General features: G+C 37.9%; 1 protein-coding gene across 5 annotated transcripts in view; it reads right to left on the reverse strand.

The window, feature by feature from the left end:
• Positions 1 to 21,676, reverse strand: part of WWOX (WW domain containing oxidoreductase) — a 463,245-nt gene extending 441,569 nt beyond the window's left edge. For all 5 annotated transcript variants that reach the window (XM_085071485.1, XM_085071484.1, XM_085071486.1 and 2 more), the window contains exons 1-4: positions 21,528 to 21,676; positions 19,290 to 19,354; positions 17,944 to 18,001; positions 17,237 to 17,415 (exon numbers count right to left, since the gene is read on the reverse strand). In XM_085071485.1, coding sequence (XP_084927611.1) covers positions 17,237 to 17,415; positions 17,944 to 18,001; positions 19,290 to 19,354; positions 21,528 to 21,634 — 409 coding nt within the window. In that variant the 5' untranslated portion in view covers positions 21,635 to 21,676. The remainder of the gene's footprint in view (positions 1 to 17,236; positions 17,416 to 17,943; positions 18,002 to 19,289; positions 19,355 to 21,527) is intronic.
• Between the last annotated feature and the right edge of the window lie 197 nt (positions 21,677 to 21,873).

The raw sequence follows: 21,873 nt of genomic DNA on the forward strand, positions 1-21,873 counted from the left end.
TGAACAGTGTGCCATACAGAGAGATGGCAGAGCCACTGTGCCTGGCAACTTCACACTGACAGTGTTAGAATATCCAAAACTGAGCTCAGGGCTCTTTAGATGCACAGTTAGCCTCAGAGTCATCAGTCTGAGGACCACCTGTGGGGCAGGGAGAACAAAACATTTTGCTGTTCAATTCACTACTGAAAAGCTGCATAGAAGCTGGTCCAAAGTAAACTTCATTTAATTGGAAAAAATCAGTGAGAATTTACACCAGGAGATGAAGACTTTTGGAGAGAGCAGAAATGCAGAGAACTGATCCAGAACGTGGGTTTCTACCAGGAGTGCATTTGTTATTTCTACTGCATATTTGTGATGTACTCATTGGTTTCACTGGGTGTCCATCTCCATGGAGAACTGTGACAATGACAGGAATCGCCTTCTAGAGAGGCATAACATGCCTTAATGAGTTCAATTAGAAAAGCTTAAACCAGGAAAGAATCAAACTGCAATGCCAAATAATTTGAGTATGTGAAGAAGTCAAAGAGAAGATGCATTTGTTTTAGCTTTATGACATTTAAAGCATGTTCATGATTTCCTGCTAAAAACTGTTTACCAAAAAGCCTATTAAGATGGGCTGTCTCACTTCCAAAACACCCTGGAGCAACAAAATCCAGTTAAAGCACAAAACATAGCTTACATTATAGAAACAACAGACACCAAGACAAATTTATACAATTTCCTGCAATTACATACTTACGGTATTTAAGTCCAAGCAATTTTCTTGTATCTCTTTTAAAGCCATTCACTGCACCAAGCAACTTTAATTACCTGGATAATTCATTGCATGCACATGAATTCAGCTACAGCACATGCAAAGATTTCCCTTGTTCCTAATTCCACTTTAAGCATATTTAACTAGAATTTTTCATGTAATTAATACAAGACGTACCAGGGTATTATTAGGTAGCTGTTATGCTTCTTGTTTCGCACAAAAATACACTTATTTTGACTAGCTGACCGTATTATTAAAAACTAGCTGGAATGTCTGGGAATAGTTTTGCTATTGTTAAACAAAGATCAAGAGCTGGTGGCCAGATTAATTAAAGAAGTGTGATGATGTTTTGCTAACTCTACCCCATGTCACACTGTGCAAAATAATAAACTGTGCAAAATAATATATTCCGTGCCATTCTCCCCTATAGTTAATAACTTGATACTCATTATAAACTAAGCAAGTTACATGCTGTGAGTTTAGTTCATTTTATGTTATCTCGAGTCTTCCCTGCAAACTTGGAGATCAGTGTTAAGCACTTCTCTTTAGGATGTCCTTGCTCTTCTCTGAGCTTCCAAAGAATGATTGTTCACCCTTAGGCAGATGTGTTTGGATCTCTACATGAAATCATGTGCTGAAAAAAACTCCATTTAAATGCTGCCACAGGTGAAGTGCTGATGTGTCTCCCCATCAGACGTATTTTAAACTAATTCACAAACACTCCTGCACTTTATTTAGGACAGTTATATATATGCTTTAGCTCTTTGGTTATTCTGCAACAATCAATGCTTTTTTCCTCCCCCAGTTATCAAAAAGCTTAAACAGGTGGGGAAAAGCTGCTAGCAGGGTGGAAAATGTTTTCTATCAGATTCACTGTGTTAAACTAAGTCTGTCAACAGCCTTTGTTCTCCAACAAAATTACTGTATATTTTCAATATTCAGTAAATGTTAAAACCTCAGCCTAACATATGGATTAAGTACAAAACTACTTAAACATTATAAATAAAAATCTTACCTCTTTATGAAAGTTACCATTGAATCACAATCCACATCAAATGTGGTTTCATACACCAAAGTTAAACCACGAAGATCATAAACACCCAAACAGTAAAATCTTTTTTAAAATCACAATAGTTACATGGAAAGAGAAGTCTGAATGACTATGAAAGGGACATGGACAATTAAGGAACCAGAGAAACCTTAATTCTGCCCACAAAAATAACTCTGGACTTCGAAAGAACCAAAGATTTCTTTAAAACATCACTTAATCTGAGGCTGCCACCATTTAGTGACACAACCCTTTCACAGTGAAGGGACATCAACAGCTTCTTTTCCAGGAAACAATTGATATCCTCCAGTGGTGAATCTTCCCTGTACCACAGGCAATAGGAGCTATTTAACCCAGGTAAAAGAGATAGCACAGCCCACTGCCAACAAGTTATATACCAGTTGTGGAGTTTTTAAAAGAAGGAAAAACTACACTAGAAATACAGCCTAGGATTATAGACTTGAGCATCGAGGACAACCAATTACAAAGAATAAAAGAGACTCTTCTCCCAAACGTGACAGGAGAATAACATACTTAAATAACGTCCACTTTGGAAAAGCAATCACTGCATTGTATGGAGTATTTAAATATACTATTTTGAGCAAATGTTTTATAAAACTAATTTCAAGCAATTGCCCTGGAAATCTCAAGTTTGTGCTGAGATCAACTACTCTTGCTGCTGGTGCTCCGGCTGAACGAGCTCTAATCCGACACTCAGAAGTGAAAATCCTCTTTAAGAATAAGACATACATGAGGATAAACATTATGGAACAGTTCTACATCACCAGCTAACCCAAAGGACTGGGAGCAGAACTAACAAGAGAGCTACAAGCACATGGGATTTGCTAGAGACATTTAAAACCCTTCAGCCCTTTCTTACAGCATTCTTTCATAAAGACCCAGAAATTAGCACTCAGTTTCATTCTTCATCTTCTATGATGATTGTTCAATATTCTCACATTCCTGGCTATCTGCAGTCAACTACTGCCACTGAATTTTGGTGCAGATTTTCAGCTAATGGTGTCAATTAAGAAGCAGTTAGCATCGCTCAATTAATGCCAACTACACTGTGTCAACACACCCCAGATGAGTACAGGGCTCTGTCAAATGGTGCAACCTCCTCTATAAAACAGAGAAAGGGATTCACTGAGGGGAAAAGAATTTCAGTGATTTCTTGTTTAAACAGACAGCATACAGTCCATCCATCACTGGGGGACATCTTCTAAAGAATTTGCGTCAGGCCTTTACATGTTTTAAAACATTCCTTTATTTCAAATATAAGGAAGTTTGAATACACAAGAAAAAAAATCAAAAACATTTTTCTTTTCTTCAGCTTCCCTACCTTTGCCCAAATATTCCAGGATACCTTGGCTTGGAGCTGTCCTTTTTCAACACATTTGAACCACAATGATGTCATCTTTCTTTGAACAACTTAGTTCTCAGCGTAAAAGCCTACAGGGTTTGCTTGCTACAAATGGTCTTTAAAACTCAAAACTCTCATCCCAACTGCTGCATCTCAGCAAACAGACTGTTTTCTGATTTTTGGGACTCAAGAGAACTACATAGAAATGACAATGATACTTGTGTCCCAAAAATCACTTAGATTTCTTCAGACTTGGAAGACCTAAACCACCAGAGACAGTGAATCAGTTCATCTTATTCAACACTTCCTCAGGACAGGGGCAAAGAAGATTCAAATGTGCTACAGATAAAGTGATAAAGAATTCTGGATAAGCTTCTTTTCAGGTTGAAACACTGCAACGCTGAGGTGTGATTTAGAGAAGACTCTGCTGAAGCCAGGATTGCTGCTGCCTGTGCTGGAGGTTCCAGAGTGCAACATCCAACAGAGCTTGCTCAGTCACATGCAAAACATCACATCATTGACAAACTCACACCTTCCAGAGCCAAAAAAGCACCATGCATTCCTCATCAGGATTGCTTGGCCACATCTACTCTGCTTCAGTACAGATATTTAGGAAAAAATCTTAAGAGACACATTATTCAACTTGCTCCAAATGCAAGTTTTCAAGCAAAGAATGCAAGTTTTCAAGCAAAGAAAGCACCAAGATATTTTAAGAGACTCAAAATGAGCAATTCCCATGGAGTACTAATGCTGCCTTTGTTTCCATGTGTTTGCAGGCACATGGCAATGACACATAGTGATATTGTTCATTTTAAATGTGATGTTATATCAAAGATACATCCTGCCTCTCCCTTTGTGTGTAAATTGGACAAACGTGTTTTTCTTGGGGTCATGAAGCACAGAAAAAGCCAACCCAAATGAAACAGGATGACTAATGCATTGGTTCTGTTTTCCATCTAACCAACCCAAAAATATGCACTCCTTACACTTTTTTGCAATACACTGCCTTGGGCAAGGCCAAGTTATTCTTAACAGTAAGTGCACTGCTGCTGTCAGTGACAAAACCTCAAAATATTTTGTTTCTTCTGAAGGGAGCGCAACACTAAACAAACATTTTAAAACACTCCTAAATTAATGGGATTATAAATATCTGTTGCCTGTTGTTCCTGTAAAAAATTAAAAACGCATCATTTGAGGGAAAGCAAGCTGAATTCGTGACTGATGGTGCTGCAAGCAAGCAAAAATCCAGCACAGAGACCATGTCAGGGACATTCATTATAAATATGCTGCAACTAAGAGCCATGGGGTTGCAATCCCATTTGGGATCTGCTCCAGTTCACTGCCTCAAGACATCCACCAACCCAAATCTATGATGCCACCACAGCAGACATGAAGGCAGCTGAGACTTGAGTCCTTCCAGCTGTTTCACCCAACACTGATCAGTATCTCAGCTACCCCAAGGTCCCACAGCAGATTCAAAACACACATTACTAATCCTTCACGGTGTAGAGGTGCTGCTAGCCAATATAAACATTGGAATAACAGCCAAGGAATGAGCCCTGGAGTGGGAATGCAGCACGTTAAATACAGAGCCAAAGCACCTGTCAAGGTCCAAGGTAAGACCTTTCTTGGGTTGTGTCAAGGCAATTCCCACCAACCACTAAATGTCTGCCCCTAAAATACATGGAGATGCTACTCAGAGATACTGTGGTTTTCAACTAAGTTAGACAGTCTTAAAACAATCTAATGGAAACATAAGGAGAGACAAAACCAAAACTGAAATTTTGTACTAAACTGCAGAGATCATCCCAATCAAGATTGGTATTTTTTCACTTCCCAAGTCATCTAAATACAAAGAGGTCCTGTAATGTGCATTTAGATGAACAGTGGCCAGGATTAGACTGAAGGGAAGAGAAGGAGAATCAGAGGTAAGAACTGGATTTTCTGTCAAATCCCAGTTTTACCTTTCATATCCACTCCTTGCTTTAGATGTGCATCAGTGACCGAAAATCACAGTCAAAGAGGGTTCAGATTTGCACCTTCCATTTCAACCAATCCCAAAGCTCTGTTTAGATAAGAAACACTCCTTTAAGAGGGAAAAAAAAAAACCAACTTCCAGTCTTGATTTTTCATTTTGCCCTTCTTCATCTATTATAGGCTCATGCTCCTACCAAATTCCAAACCAAATTTTGCTGAGTATTTTTGAAGTGCAGTGTGTAAGTCCAGGGGACTGTGGCATTTTACCAATACTAAAAAAGTTGCAGAAATTAATACAACTAGTCATATCTTAGTATCACATCTACAACAGATGATTACTCTGTTTGAGCTTTTTATTCTGTGTTTCTTCAAGCATAGAATAAATCCATGTATTCTTTTGATTGTGTTTAAAAATGACAATGTGGCTTCTTGCAAGCAAGTCAGCCAGTTTTCCTAACACAAATCAATTACTGCATTTAGAAAAACACATCAAAATTTAGCATTTGGCTTTATCATTTGATGTTTAAGGAGAATTTATTAAAGAGTTTATTTATCTGTTTGCATACAATTATTTTCCTTTCTAACAGATAACATATCATGAAGGCAGAGAGGCATCGGAATGTGAAGCAACTCAAGACACAACTTCGTATTTTCTAAACAAAAACAACCTTTTCACCTAAAAATGCATCTAAATGTATCATTACCAAGTCAAGTAAAATAGAGTTACATTTTAAAAGAAACCTGAAATAGCACTTTATCTCAAAATAAGCAGAACTTTAGTGTGACTCATAGTCTTTATTTTAGTAAAAACCCTAATTATTCAGAATTACATGCTTATATTCATAAGGGATAAAAAATATTTTGTTAGACTACAGTTGTTAACACACTACTTCTATTTTTACTGCAAAATAAACAATTCCAAATTTAAACATTTAACTGAAATCTGGAGTAGCAGAAAACAACAAATCTGCCCATAATGTAAGTCAACATCAAAGCAGCATCTTGATGGAATCTAGATCAGGTCTGAGCAATCAAATTTGATGTGACATTTAGGGCACTCCATGTCTCAGCAGTAATCATTCCTGAAGGTTTAGCAGCTATGGGATAAGTGACCAGTTCTTTTGTTTATTTGTTTAAATAAAGCCAGCCTATTTATAAATACCATTACTTGAATACATTATTAAGGAAATAAATAAGATTGTTTTCACGCTGCTGTAGCTCTATCATTATTTAACAGCAAAGCTGAGGTGAGCTAAAGAGAGGTAGGGGCAACAAAACTCACACCAGTCACACACACACCCCAAAAGGATTTACCCAATTCCAGCAGCAGTAGCAAAGGCCAACAATAAAGAGACTTCAGTTTCCATCTAATGCACACACCCTTGAAAAGGTTTATGTTCTGGGAAAGCGCCAGCCTTCAGAGCATTCCCAATGGAACACAAGTCATATCAGACATTCAGTATCGACTAGATTTTAAAAGCTGGTTTGAGAGGTGGTGTTTTTCCCCCCCGACTCCTTTCCAAAACTTTGGGGATTCTTTCTTCCCTTACTGCTATTTTTTATATACCTTCTCAGCCAAGCTTACTCAAGTGACCAGAAAAAAATCCCAGAGAAATTAAAATTTATCTTTGACTGTGTCTCCTGGGCTTTTTTATTTAAATCAGATTTTTTTAAAAAAGAAGTTCCAAGTTCAGAGAAATGTGGTTGGCAAACATTTCTTCTCTAAAGCTGCTCTTTGCATCAGCAGTAGCTTTAGGCAACACAACAGTTTTTCCCACCAAAGCAAAAATGCAGAAAAAAAGCCAGAAATTGTCTAGTTTCTTTTCAAGTACACTTCTGTTCCTCTGTAAGCCAACACTATCATAGGTTTCTGTACTGCTGAGCTGAGCCCTAATTAAACATAATAAAAAAAATTAGTTGCATGTTTTGAATCTCCTTTTGGCAAGTACAACAGTGCAATGTTAATAAAAGAAGTAAATTCAACAAAGAGGAATACTTCATCCAAGGCAGAATAATTAAAAGACACACTGTGCTGTCAGCTAAAGTGCTAGATACTCCCAGCTTTAATCTCAAAGTCGTTTCATGAGAAATGCTCAGTGTTATGTAAAGATACAGAGAAAGTGCTACAACATAAATTGGACCATTTTTTTTCTTAAAACAAACTTGATATTTATTTATATCAGTTACACAAACAGTTACAGATTTTAAAATGCACACTAGACATTTTACAGATAAATAATAAAACAAGGTTCTGTCCTGAAAAGCTCACAGTTTAGCTTACAAAAAAAAAGAGATGTCTTAGGGAATTAAACACACAGAGCCAGGTCCTGTTCTAAGGAGCTCACAGTTTGTATCAGGGGGAAAGGAACAGACTGAAAATTAAAACAACACTACCTGATTTCTGGCAGTCACCACCCACCTCTGTCTTTGGGCCATATGAGATAAGACAATTTGTTTAATTTGGCAGCAACGGAAGATTTTAATAAGAGTCATTTGAGGATCCTGCAAAAAGAACTGAATATGGGGAAGATGCAGTTCTTTGGTGTCTCTAGTTCAAAAACTGGCAAACCTTTGGGTGAGCTTTAAACTACGAAGGGAAGAGGGAGATGGGAAGCTGTTATGTAACTCAAATGATCCATCATGTGGTTCCGACATACAAAGTAAGGCAGGAGATGGAGTTCTGAAACAAAAGATGGAGAATAAGAACAGTATTAACAAAAACAGGGAGAATGGAAAACAAGCAAGAATTAGAAGTCATTAATTACAATGTAAGGCCATGGGCAAAAAAATATCAAAAGACCTCTTTGCCACACTTTCAGGAAGTGCATGAAAACGTGTCATGCATCTTCCCACACCAAAATTAATTTGTATTTTTTTAGGAGACATTTAAAGTCTATCTGCTAACAGCTGGAAACACCAGCAGCCCCCCAAGAGCTCAATGACAATCATCCTCTAAAGCAAAGGACCAATCCATACCAAGGTTTTTCATCTGTTATGAAGCCAATCTCTGCCTTACATCCTAGACACAGAACTTTTTGTTTTGCCAGAGGTGAGTGTTCAAAGTGCCAGATGCAAAGAACAGAACCAGGACGTCCTGAGCTCTTTTCCTTGGACCACAGATTAGATTCAGAAACAGAGTGAGACACCTCCTCACAGATCACAATCTTGATTCACTCAGGATGCCAAAAGTGTGCTGCCAAATAGGTCATGCATATTTTTATGCACTCCTCTTTGCTTAGCAAGGCACAAAATAATCCAACTTTACCTTCAGAATTAAAAATCCTTCAGCAAGAGTAAGTTTATACCCCTCAGCATCTGCTCACAGCTGGACACAGACCCAAACAAATAAAGCTTTCTTAAAAAAGCTTTCTTTTCTAGTTGCTGTATTTTCTACTTCTAATATATCTTAATTACTCCTTCTTCTGAAGAATTAGAGCAGCATTCAGAGAAACATATCTTTTATCCTGTGACAGAACAATCCAACTCCCACTTTAAACTGGAGTATGGACATGGACATAACCTGTAAATTTAGGTAATTTACTGCATCCATACCTTGCTCCGTAAGTAAAATAGGGCTAGTAACATATTTCTCAAAATCTTAATTAGCACAATTAATGTCTCCAATGTACAAATGTACAGAAACAAGACACGCTGCTCATGCTTGCCTGTGGCAGAAGAGGAACATGACCAGAATCTCCCAGAGTTCCTGAATCTGTGAAAATACAACGTGATACTGTTTCCTTCAATTTGGTTTTGATATGGGAGAATTAGCAAACCTCCCCACAATCTTTTAAACAGTTATTTTTTTGCATAAAGGCAGCATTTTGACTGATCACTACAAGGGGAAAATGCCCCACAAGTTTTATGACTTTGATTTTTATACAAAAAATAAAGGAAACCCAGTTAGAGAATGTAATGTGTTAAAGAATAATTGGATAAAGAATAAATAATGAGGAGGCACCAAGTGTACCTTGTAAAAATTTAACCTGGGAAAAATATGAAAAATTTCTAAGCAACACTCATTTTACAGAACCTTGAGTCACAGTGGATGAACAAGATTTAAATAAATACATCCCGAACTGAACTGCAACAATTCCTTGTTCACACATGTTATTTCTGTCAAGAAAGTACAACAATCAGAAAACCTAACTTCACCAGTATTTTTAGTAGAATGAAGATACTAATAATAGGAACTTAGAAACAGTGACTAAGAGAATTACTTGAAGGAGAGGAAACAAAGTGTATTATTACAAAACTATTCCGATTTGAAGACAGACTGAAGGGAGTTTTCTGAAGCAACAGATAAAGTAGTGAAATCCATAATGTAGAAGTACAGCAAGAAATCAAAACCAGCTGGATGTTACAGGAACAAAAACACTGAGGTTATGTAGCTGAACAGAAGGCTACAGAGAGCTAACATATTAAAATGATGCACCAATAGAATAAATGGAAAAAGAAGAAGAAAAAAAATCTTCCACTCACAGAAGAAAAATAAAAACAAGAGAATGGCTTAAGAGTTTAGTGTGTGACCTAAAAGCTACAAATACCATTAACTGATTTTAAAAAAGGAAGACAAAAGTTACTTTGGTTTTGATGGTCTTCCCCTGAGAACTCTTGCAAGAATTCTCATTTGAATGTGACATTCGACATATTTATTTTACTAAATCACATACTGTCTTTGAAAAAACTCTGTGTATTTGTAGATTGTAGGATAAATATCAGATCAGTTGCTTTCTCACTGTACTATTCCTGTTCTCTAATTCAGGCAAAATTCTGGCCTCACAAATTCTGAAGATAAAACTCCTTTTAATCACGTCAGGATTTTGGTATTTCTCTTTCCAGGTTCTTACAATCCTGTCATTAGAAAACAGAAGGAATTTAGCAAACTCTTCCATCCCCACGATCTAACAGACATTCCAACATAATACAAATGTGTATGTATGCATTCAAACAGGTCTTGTAGCACAACAAGTTTTCAAAACATGAAGACACAAAATGATGCAAAGAGTAAGCTCAATGTTGCAACAAGACAAACTGAATCATGCAAAAGCTCTTTTCACCTCTAGAATATGAAGTATGCATAAAATAATAAAAACTATTTCCAATTAATAACAAAAAGTATTTCCAAAGACAGAAAAGCATCAAGTTGAAAAGTCTCTAGCTCTTAGAGAGCACACAAGAAGTAAGTGCCACCTAAGAAGGCTCCCTGCTCTACAAATATGATTTTCCTCTGTAAAAGGAATACCAGAAAGTACAACACAGGCACAGAGCTCAATCCCATCCTTTGTGAAAATATTCCTTTACAAGCAGTAATCATTATTGAACCTTTTAGCCCAGATGTAATTTCTTACATGTTACAACCAGTTTCACATGCATTGTGAATTTCAGCCAAGGTTGATGAAGTTCAATAACTTGGCTAACCAACCATGTGTACTGCTCATTACACAAGTAATAAATAGATTCATCAAAATGGACATGAAAAAGCAGTATGAACATCTGACACCATTTCCAGCTTATTCAATGAGAAAAATAAATTACAGGAAGTCCAAGAGGACTTCTTAGTATTTACAGTATGTAACAAGTAAGCAGTTGGAGCCTTATGTAAAGCAGAGCAATATTAATATTCCATGATATAAGGCCAGAGTTAAAACAGAGTGATGGCACTCATGGAAACTCACTCACTATACCTGCCATAAATTTTAAGAATACAGCACTGCAAATTAAAAAGAACCCTCTTCTATTAATCAAATTTTGAAAATAATAGCTTTTGTGGATTTTTAATTGTTCAGACTAGATCAGTACTAATCCCTGACTGACAGCTATGAACGTCTCACAACAGGATGAATTAGAAGTTCCACCCCACAGGCAGAGTCCTCTCCATAAATTGTGCTTTTCTACATCAATTACCCCAATACTCTACTCTGGCCAAAAATACTTCCTGCAAGACCCAGGCTCTCCTGGAAAACCATTATACTCCCATTCCCTCAAAACACTGGTACAGCAAAATTCATCCCTGGTACAAGGGTTTGGACTTCCACAAAGGAAATGCCTGGGAAAAAAAAAAGTAGCTAAGTGTAAGTTTAGGTAAGAAAGAAACAACAGAATTTCTATACAGACACCAGCATTTTCATGGTAGTGCTACTCATGTGGTATAAGATAATTCATGACACATGGAGCCTAAGATTCACAAGAAATCAAAATATACATCAAGGAACAACTCTTCCATGCTTTTATATGCCAAATAAATACAGAAGTATCCCATGAAAACAGTCTCAGGGACAGCTAGGACTTGGCCAAGAAAAATAATCCAGGTTTAGATACTGCTGATCTTTCTGTCTGCCTCACAAAAAGCTTTGAAACCAAACCTCTGCGAATAAGCACCAGTCCAGTTCTTCACACGTGAAACACTTCCAGCATGGAAACCTCCAACCATGCAAAGGCTGTAAGAACTCCTTCACCACAAGTTCTGCTGTTTGCTGAGAACAGGAGATGCATCCCCTTAGCAAAACCCCAGCTTTCCCTCCTCTGTGCACCACTGAGCTACAACAGAATCACATACAGAAATTCTTCTAATATAAACAGGCAGAAGGTTTCATCAATCCATAGGATTTCATACATTTCTGAACACTAATTTTGATTCAGACAACAAACTCTCTTCATTAAACTGGGGAAAAGACCATTCAAGAAGCATTGTCACAAGTTTGCTCCTCCAGCTCATATGCCTTTTTCTGCTCTTGTAAGAAACTCTCTAAAAATTACTACAGAGCAAACACCTTGCTGTTTTTTCATCATAATAAGCCAGATAAAAAAGAAGTTTTCCCTAAGAAATCTTCAAATCATCATATGAATAGAACTGAGAAAAATAACAATACGGACAAAAAACAGACAGATGTATTTTCTCTACAAGATTTTATTTTTCCAAAACAAACTATCCAACAAAAACAAGCTGATTTTTTCAAGGCTGACAAAGTTCAGGTGTTCCAGCATAAAGGAAATTCTAAAACCATATAAGAAATCATAAAGTGAATGTGAAGCAATGGCTATCTTGAACAGTTCCTTTGTAGAAGCCCTGCCAGTTGCACAGTCTTTAAGTACTATTTCATGTGAAAATGGGAGAGAGAAACTAGAAAATAAACAGTGCTTTCAAAGAAAAATGTGCACATTTTCCAAGGAAAACTTGCAATCTAGCTCAAAATCAGAGCTGAATAATTCCTTACTGACAGACAAACATCTGTGGGCTTAGACCACCAAACTCCAGGCAGTGCAGCAAAAGACAATGAACACATTTAAGACAGTCAGACTAATACTAATAAAATCAAGTACTCAATGGTATGTGAAGGATCTGTTTTATTCCTCCCATATGATCAGAGTTTGACTTAAATGAGACCATTCACTGGTCTAATTAGGATTCAGCAAATGTTACCTTCTTTTCGAAAGCTGATGAAGCCTCAGTAAAAATGCTGTCACCCACAAATAACCTCAGTAAATAGCTACAATAGCTCCCCATATTCACAAAATTCTCTTCCCTGCAGGTACAGAGCAGTCAATTTTTGATTCCTTATAAAGGGTTGGAAGGGACCTTAAAAATCACCCACTTCCAATCCCTTGACAGGGACAGGGACACCTTCCACTACACCAGGTTGCTCAGAGCATCATAAGGGAAAAAGTTATGAGAGAGAAGAATAAACTGGAAAAACTTCTGGTTTTCATTTATAAAAATTAAAGGGCCAATCATTCAAAACAGTTTTTTATATCATAAAGGAGATATTTCATTGAGATAAATTATAAGCACATTTCCCAACCTTTTGCACCAGCATGACAGAAGCTGCTAGTATTGAAGTTCTGTACAAGAAGTAAAAGAAACATGGTAACTTCTCACACCAAATGTCTATGCAAACCAAAAACTCACTGGAGCAGTGACTTAGCTTTTAAGCATTGATTTACAGTACCTAATGCACAGCTTCTCTCCTGGCTAAGGCTTCCTCATTGCACAGAAGTAAAAATGCCAGAAAAAAAAAGAATTCCAATTAATAAAACATTAAACAATTATTTTGAAGAAACAAATATTAAAACATAATCAAGGAAAGCAATACAACAAACCACATTTTGGCTGGAGCTTCTGGATTTTCTTCAGCATCTGAAAAAACCCTAATCTGGTTGTTCTGAGCATCCCTTACAAAGGCAATGAACAGGCTTCTTTTGACCTTCATCTAGCAGAAAAAATAGAATCCCAGTTTGAACAATTGCTTGGTTGTGCTTATCAATACAGCTTTGTGATAAAATCTTGGGAAAGCATTCAGAAAAACCTTACTTTGTGGAATCTGCCTGACTGGACAGAACATACCCATTTTGCCTTCCACAATACACTGCAACACCACTTGCACTTCGCTACTCAGACACACTCCACAGTCACCGTGGGTTAGAGGCAGCTGCACCTGACACAGAAACCAGAGCACATTGTGGTCCCAAGGTCACACAGGTCATATATGATCCCTAAAAACAGCAATTTTTATATAAGCCAGAAAATCATACTAGCTACACAACTGTCTCTCTAATACTAAAACCAAGTTAGAGAATTAAAAAAAATGTATTATCTGAGATCGTTTACACACGTAGTTGAAAATACCACATCTCTGAATGAATTAAACCTAGAGGAACTGCTGACATGATTTTAAAAATTTACAATTCTAGCCCTAATAATTAAGAACACAAACAACAGAGGAGCATTTCCTAAGAATAGGAAAAAGCACCAGGTTGCTTTTGTTCAGAATTTTCAAAGAGCAACACAGACCTCTACTGGCAACATGGGTGAGCAAGGCTTGGGAGGAAGTTCTTTCTCTGCAAGCTCATGTTGAGACCCTTTAACAGAAAAACTACACTCAAAATTGCACACACACCTTCAATTCCTCATGAATAAGCCCTACTGACTCTAACAGAACCAACTGACAATTTCCACTACTCATGGTTAAATGTACAGAGAATAAAATGCTTTTAAAACCAGGACTGACAGCACAAGACTAAACTGTTCAGTAAGTCTGTCCTACTTGTTTTTGCTATACAAGCTTTACTGGGACCAAAAGTTACTTCAAATTTCTAATGTGATATTCAGACTAAAATTTTGATTGAGCTTAAAAGAAATAGATGTGAAAAGAAACCCCAAAAAATAGCTGGATTGCACTGTCAGAAGAAAAAGCTTCCAAAATAAAAGAAAAAAAATATTTCACTGGTAAATCTGGATCTGCTGTGATCTCTTTATATTGTAAGAACAGAATGATTCATTAACCTTTTCCAAGTTGCTACTTAAAAATAATTAAATGTTTACAAATGTAATGTTTTAGAACTTTTTCCCCTCACACTTTTCACAGCACTTTTAAGGATTAAGTTAAGAAAGTGGGTATATAATCTAGGAAATTTTTACAGTTCACATTCCTAATCAGGAATGAAACGAACCAGCACAGGGCTGTCTCCCTGTTTACAGACATGTAAAGAAAAATTAATGGCAACAAGGCAATGTGTGACAACACTAAAACCCTAAAACTGCTGAAGTCATCCCAAGTATTCCCTCAGTAACTAAGCAAGCATCTCTATTTTTCACAAGTTGAGGAGATTTTTCAACTGTGAGGGAAAAAAGTGTTCCTGACAAGCTATGTAGGATTCCCTGTATTAGATTCACAAATAAAGTGAATTAAGATACCATTCCATCTCTGCTGATCTGTTTTTAACATTGCAATCTTAAAGAAGTGTGTATAGATGAATAAAAGCAACACTTAGATGTTCATCCATCTTTCAAGAGATTCTCAGCATTTTCCAAACTTTATCTTGAGCATCCAGCAATGCAGTAATTGAAAATGCATTTTTCTGACTGCAGTCTACAAACTTACAGGTTGATCTTTGTTGTACCCATCTTGAAATGAAACATTTCTCAACAAATGGACAGATATCATAGTTAGTTGTTTTCAAATATACCACTGAAACTCATTTGGACAACAATCAGAGGGTTCAGTGATTTATTTTTTTACTTTTATTACTGGGTACAAATGCTCAACAAGTAATACATTATTTTTCTCTCTCTTTCTACTTAATGGACAACAATATTTCCCTGGAATTATTTATGCTTACCTCTAAAAGGAAACATTTTGGTGTTCTGAAATCACAGCAGTTGTTTACTCCTCAAAATACTCAGGGAGGAAACTATGACCTCCAAGATACACAAAAAATTTAAAAGGAATATCTACAATACAAAGTGGAGCACAGCACTGAAATCCTAAAATAATTGCAAAATAAGCTCCAAAACTGTTAAGACTCCCCTTGAACAAGCTAATTAATCCATGCTCCATGGCAACTGGTGAGAAGCACCAGACACTGCCTAGGACTAAAGCAGCACTAAATGCAACATGATATGCAAGCATTGTGAGTTATATGGGCCATAACACCATCTTAATCACAAATATGCCATCTTCATACCTATGGACTCCTTATAGTCCTAACCTCATAGGGCAGCACAAGCCCAAGGCTTATTTCACTAAGTGATTATTTCACTTACTAACTTATTTCACTCTCCTTGGTATGCTTCTGAGCAGAGATGATATTTTGCCCACATCAACTAACAGAAATCAGAATATATATACATAAATCTACATATAGATATATGTGTGTCTGTTTACTTGGGCATGTATGTCAGAAGCAAAAAATAAAGATCTGGAGCAATGATATGATGATTACTTGTGACCAATCCAGATTATAAACTAAGGGAGAAACATGGGGAAAAAACGTCTTGACAAAACCATCATCTATATTGGATTAATCTTTGGCCATATTTGAAACACCTCCCACTCATTCAGCAAGGCTGAATGGCAGCTCTGCTCCTGCTGAAGGCAAATCCCTCTGAGTCCAGGTAATTCTTAGATGGTCAGAGACTGCAAAGTTGCATACAAAGCAAATTCTACTGCTGGATGCAATGTACAGACATGCTGTTTCCAAGAATTTGGAACATAAAGCTCACTAGAAAGCACAAATTCATTGAGACAGGTAAGTACAGCACTTACTGCCACAACTGCAATGCCAATCTGTAGCAGCATATCAGGCAGTGACAGCAGGATTTGTGCTGCTAAGACCTAAATTGCAAGGCACAATAAAGCTCTAAATTCTTCATCTGACTCCTGTGGGATAACACTCCCTTATATAATTAAGAAATAAAGACCAAGAGAATTCAGAGTGATAAATCCTGCTATTAACCCATTTTCCAGAACGTCTCCAAGGTTTGCCAATGTCCTTAAAAATGCATTTAAGTCAAAATTTTGAACTAAAAAAACACCCGATAATTTGCAAAAGGAATGCTTCAATATTGATGTAATCCCATCACAAAGAAAAATGCAAACAACAAAAGGCAACAAAAGATCAACAGTTACCTGAGTATCTTGCTTACCCACTACAGAAGCAGTAATATTTAACAGATACCTGAACAACCTGTGTGTCCAAAAGGGTTTATGAACCTGTGAGACAATACAACTAACAGGGATTACTAAATTGTATTTCTTTCATAAATTTTATTTATTTCATAAACTGTATTTCTTTGAACTAAAGGAGCATCGAGTAAAACATCCTGGCACAAATTCATCATCAAATTCATCTGAAAGTACCTTCAGGGATAAAAATTCCGCAGCCTCCTTGGAAAATCTTTACCTGAGTTTATTTGCAGGCAATTAGGAAGTTTTTCTAAAGATTCTGCCTGAGCTGCCCTGCAACCATACAAACCTCATTCCTTGTCCTAGCCACCAAGGTCATAAAAAGATCATAAAAAGAAACTTCCCTTCTCTTTCACAGCCATCCTTCATATATTTGCATAATGTAAAATGCCTCCATCGATATTTTCCTAGACAAAAATCAATTGTTTCAGTACTTGATGTGTTTCCTGTAGCTTTCCTGTAAGCTCCAAATTCTCCTCACATTTTTAGAAAATAGCTTTCTGACTAGAGGTTTTATATGAAAAAACTGCAAATAGAGTATGAAAACCAAAAATACACAAAATTAAATAATCAAGTAGTCTGCAAGATAAAATTTGCCATATTTTACCTTACATACAGTATTAACCTACCTATTCCTGAGTTTGCTCCTGTGATTATAACCACTTTGCCACTCAAGTCACGACCCTGGAGTATTTCCATTGCAGTACTGTTCCCATCATATTTTTGTCTAGTAGTAGGTTTTACTGGATTTTCTTCAACTGTAAAGGCCAGTCTTGGGTCAAGGTAGGTAGTCCTTTTGTTTATGTGGCTGCAAAAGAACACAAAAAAATTCAACAGTTTGAACCCTTCTGTACCCTGCATTTAGTTTTTAAATGTATTTCAACTACTGCTGTGTACAATTCCAGTGGATTATTTAAATTCATCAGAATCAAATTCTTTTTTTTCAGTTTGGTTAAAATCATCCCAATTGCTTTTTCAATCAAACTTTCCTCCAGTTGTGACAGCATCCATTAATAATTGTATTTACATACTTCACAAGCCATTCTGAACTTCACATGAACCCCTAATATAAAAGACAGAATTTTGTGAGGGGGAAAAAAGAAAAAAATTAGTTATATTAGGGAAAATCATGTTCTTTTAGGAAGTCTATAAAAGGACCCCACACTTGCCCTTGAAACAGTAGACCCTGTAATATCTGTATTTGGATTCTGAAGCTGTACTTACTAATCTCTTGGTCTTTCCAGCTGATATTGTCACATTATCATAACTCAAAAGGCTACTCAGCATGTAACCCAGTTGTCTTCCTTGAGGATATTCCATTATTTGACATACTTACTCCACAAAATAGACTTGTCCATTTTCATCAGTCTCCTGCTCCCATCCATATGGCAGATCTAGGAAGCACATAAAACATTAACTTTATTTTCAGGCATTAGAACGCTCCCCAGTTTGAAGTTTAAGTGATTTCTCAGACTGATGAGACACAATTCTGCATTATTTCTGTAGGTGCTGCCCTTGAATATCAGAACTTGAAAGAAGGATTGCTTCCCTAATCACACACAGATGCTCTCTCATGGAAGCACAATACACAGAAGGTACAAGTGTAATGACTGGCAGATTAAGTAAAAAGACAATTTTGAAAAAATCTTTATAAAGATTATTTCATGTTATAGCACAAAAATATGTGATATTTTTGTGACCAGCAAAATGCAGTCATGCTTCCAAGCACATACACATCTATACTACCCACACTACAGTATCTATCCTTGATAAAATAAATAGCCAAAAAAAAATAGGAAAGGTTACATGTTACACATACCAAAAGTTTAAAGATCACAGCCCTCACGTGGGCATGAGATACATTAAATCAAACCTAAATGATTCTGTGAAGTTGGAAGGATAGAAAAAAGAACAAAAATGACAAATCTTTACATAACAAATTCTTATATAAAAGATCCTACAAAAGTACCTAAGAGATGGCATTCACAGTATTTCTAATCCTGGTTGGAAAGTACTCTTCACTCATCTCACTTTGACTGATAAAAGACTTACTGAAAACATTCCACTTATAGTCAGATTACCAATGCCAAAAGGAACATGTGTTGTCAACAGTGCAGTTACCCCCAGGTATAGAAGCTTCTGGGAAGATCTGATTTAAGGCACTGATCCAAGGCCCATGAAAAGTCATTTTCCTCTAGCAATGTCCTGCAACACTGTCTGCCCTCTGTTCTGGCACAAATATTCAACTGGGCTGGAGGAACACAGGTAAAATGAAAACTAAAGAGGCTTCCTTCTGTGCCAGGGATATTCCATGATGCGAATATTCCATCAACATAATCCAACCATAAATATTATGATGGACACCAGGAAAACAGAGAACTCCAGCTTTTGACTGCATGCTTTACAAGCCCCACTAAAACAAACCCTGTCACCTGGAATTAGTACTTTGGCTTTATGGAGCAATACAGGAAAGCCATAAAACTGCAAAGCGATCACTCTGTACAGACACAGTCACAGAGGTAAAACCCACTGAAATCAGCTGTGTTCTGCAAGCTCAGTTTGCCTAGGTGAATAATGACAACTAGAGGATCCAAATGAGATCAGCTGGAGTTTAAGGAGGAAACTCCACAAATCAGGTGTTTGTAATATAATGTCAGCTCATTATAGAAGCTTAACACAAACCTCCTGCAACACGTTTCCTCTTCCCAGACTTAGGATGTTCCCACTGTGTTTTTTCTTCTAGGTGGCTGCAGGAAAAGAAAAGGTTAAGATTTTTAAAAATTGCCTAATGATCTTTCTGATGTAATCCAAAATATCACCACAGTTCTGAAAGTAACTAACCAGACAGCACAGCAGTCTGTAAAAATTCAAATATATGTCTGACTTAAAATCCAAGTTTTGTTGCTTATGAGAAGAAAGAAAACCCAAAACTCATTAAAAATAACATTAACAGATTCAGAAAACACTCAAAAATATGATCCTTGGCAGGAATAAGGAAGAAAGAAGTAAGAGAAGAATTTATCACAAACTAGCAGCAATAATATTAGAAAGTCTTCAAATTACAAAAGCACCTTTCTAAAACTCCTGCCTAATAATATTGATTTGCAGGCTATAACGTAAGGAAGTTGGATTTCTACATGAACAATTGCAGCTTTGGACAGATAAGTTTATCCACAGGCTTTGACTAGCAGGTTATTTATTTAATATGCATAATAATGGTATCACATCTTTTATTCTAATTCAGATACTTTATTCGCTTAAATCACTAGCAGAATTAAAATACTCCATCATAAGGTTTTCTGCACTGTAGACTAATAAAGCCAAGTGATATGCACATAAACAAAGTCTTAAAATAACCAAAGTGCTGAAATCAGGTTGGATATTAATATCTCATCTTTTATTAAGTATTTTTAAATAACAACCAAGTTTTAAGAGTCAGGCAGGGATTACTTGAGTGTCCAAATTGATAGCTGCCCAAGTGTGAAATAAAGAGTGACAACAGCAATAAATAACCCACACAAATAACCCACAGGCAGCCCAGTACCAACCACAATTTACACACAACACAAGTAACTTTCACTTCTTACAGTAACCCCACAGTGACAGCACATGGTCTTAAAGGAATCATAGCTAGGGAGCTGAGACTAAACAAGTGCACCTGGGTGACCTGAAAACACAAGATATTTAACCAAATTACAGCAGCCTGATGAACAAATGCTGGCCTGTGTGCACACCTAACTCATCATAAATGCTTTTAAAAGTCTTAAACCAAAATAATCTTCCAGCTAAGGTTAAAGTTCATATGGGTGATGTGGTTTAAAACAAATTCCCAGAATATGCAGAGGTATCACACATAGAAGGTCTATATTAAAGGCGGCAACAGTGCAACACCTCTTCATGTCCAATATATTTTTAGACACACTGGGCAAAATTTTTACACACTAAAGATATATTCATGTTTTGTCATTAAACTGAACTGGTCCAGTTTCACAACAGTTCTGAAACTGACCTGTTGAACTCATTGTGTAACAATTATGCTCAGTAATACCTTGTTATTTCTTAGGTTTGTTATTTTAACCAAGAGATTCCTTCCTGAAGGAGCTTTTGAAGTCAAAAGAAATATACAGTCAACTGGCCTAAGAAAAACAAACACCTAGAGAGAAACTGCAGTGTTTACAAACAAAGTGTGGATAAACTAAAACATTCCGTCCAGTCTTTGTGACAGCAGAACTCCAGAGGAAGAAGCCAACTCACCACGGGTGAGAATGAAAAAGAGTTTTGCAACTTTTTGTGGAAGGGAATAAATCTTACAGCCTTAAACAGACCGAAGGAGATCCCAAAATCAGCATGGCTACAGAAACGGCATGAGAGGAGAAAGTGTATAAACACGTTTGACTGAGTTAGTCCATCCTGCAGCACATCCCCTCTGTACCCTGGCAGGATGCACTCGTGTCCTGCAGCGCGGGCAGAGCGCTGAATGAGATCCTTCATCTCCTGCCCAAGATGTGCTGAGGAGCTAAGGGACAGCACGCACAGCTTGTAACTCCCACCGGACCTGTTTCTTCTCTGCTCCCTTAAGGAACCAAACTGCCCAATCTGCAATATTGTGTAAGGCTTAACCGGAATGTATGAATATCGCCCACGGAGCACTGAAACAGCTCAGGTGCAGCTCCCGGCCGCTGCCAGGAGCATCATTCCCACGCTCCGGCATCATTCCCCGCGGGGCAGGTGGCCGTGGCTCAGCACGGGGTGTCAGAGCCCTGCAGAGCCCACCCAGCGCTGCACACATCCCCCAGGCCGCCCGCAGCCCGTGAGGGAGGAGGCACTCCTGCCCCGCACCGCGCTCAGCAGCAGCTCCGCGGACGCTGCCCCGGCGCGCTCAGAGCGCTCCCGCAGGGCTCGCCCCGCTGCCGCCCTTACTTGGCGTAGTAAACCCAGCCGTCCTTGGTGGTGCGCTCCTCCCAGCCCGGCGGCAGCTCCTCCTCGCTGTCCGTGTCCTCCAGCCCCGCGTACTTGAGCGCGGCCATGGGCTCGGCGCGGCACCGCTCCGCCGGCGCGCCCCGCTTCCGCCCGGCCGCGGGGCACCATGGGAGTTGTAGTTCCGCGGCATCGCCCCGGCGCGGCGGGGTGGCTCCGGTCACCGCGGGATGGACACCGTAAGGGACACGGGCTGGGCTCGGCACACAATCGCGGGGTTCTAACCGCTCTGCTCGGCCCTGCTGAGGCACATCTGGAGTGCTGAGTCCAGTTCTGGGGTCTCGGGTAC

This window comes from Lichenostomus cassidix, chromosome 11 (genome assembly GCF_008360975.1).
Source record: "Lichenostomus cassidix isolate B80296 chromosome 11, HeHo_3.0, whole genome shotgun sequence".
NCBI lineage: Eukaryota > Metazoa > Chordata > Aves > Passeriformes > Meliphagidae > Lichenostomus > Lichenostomus cassidix.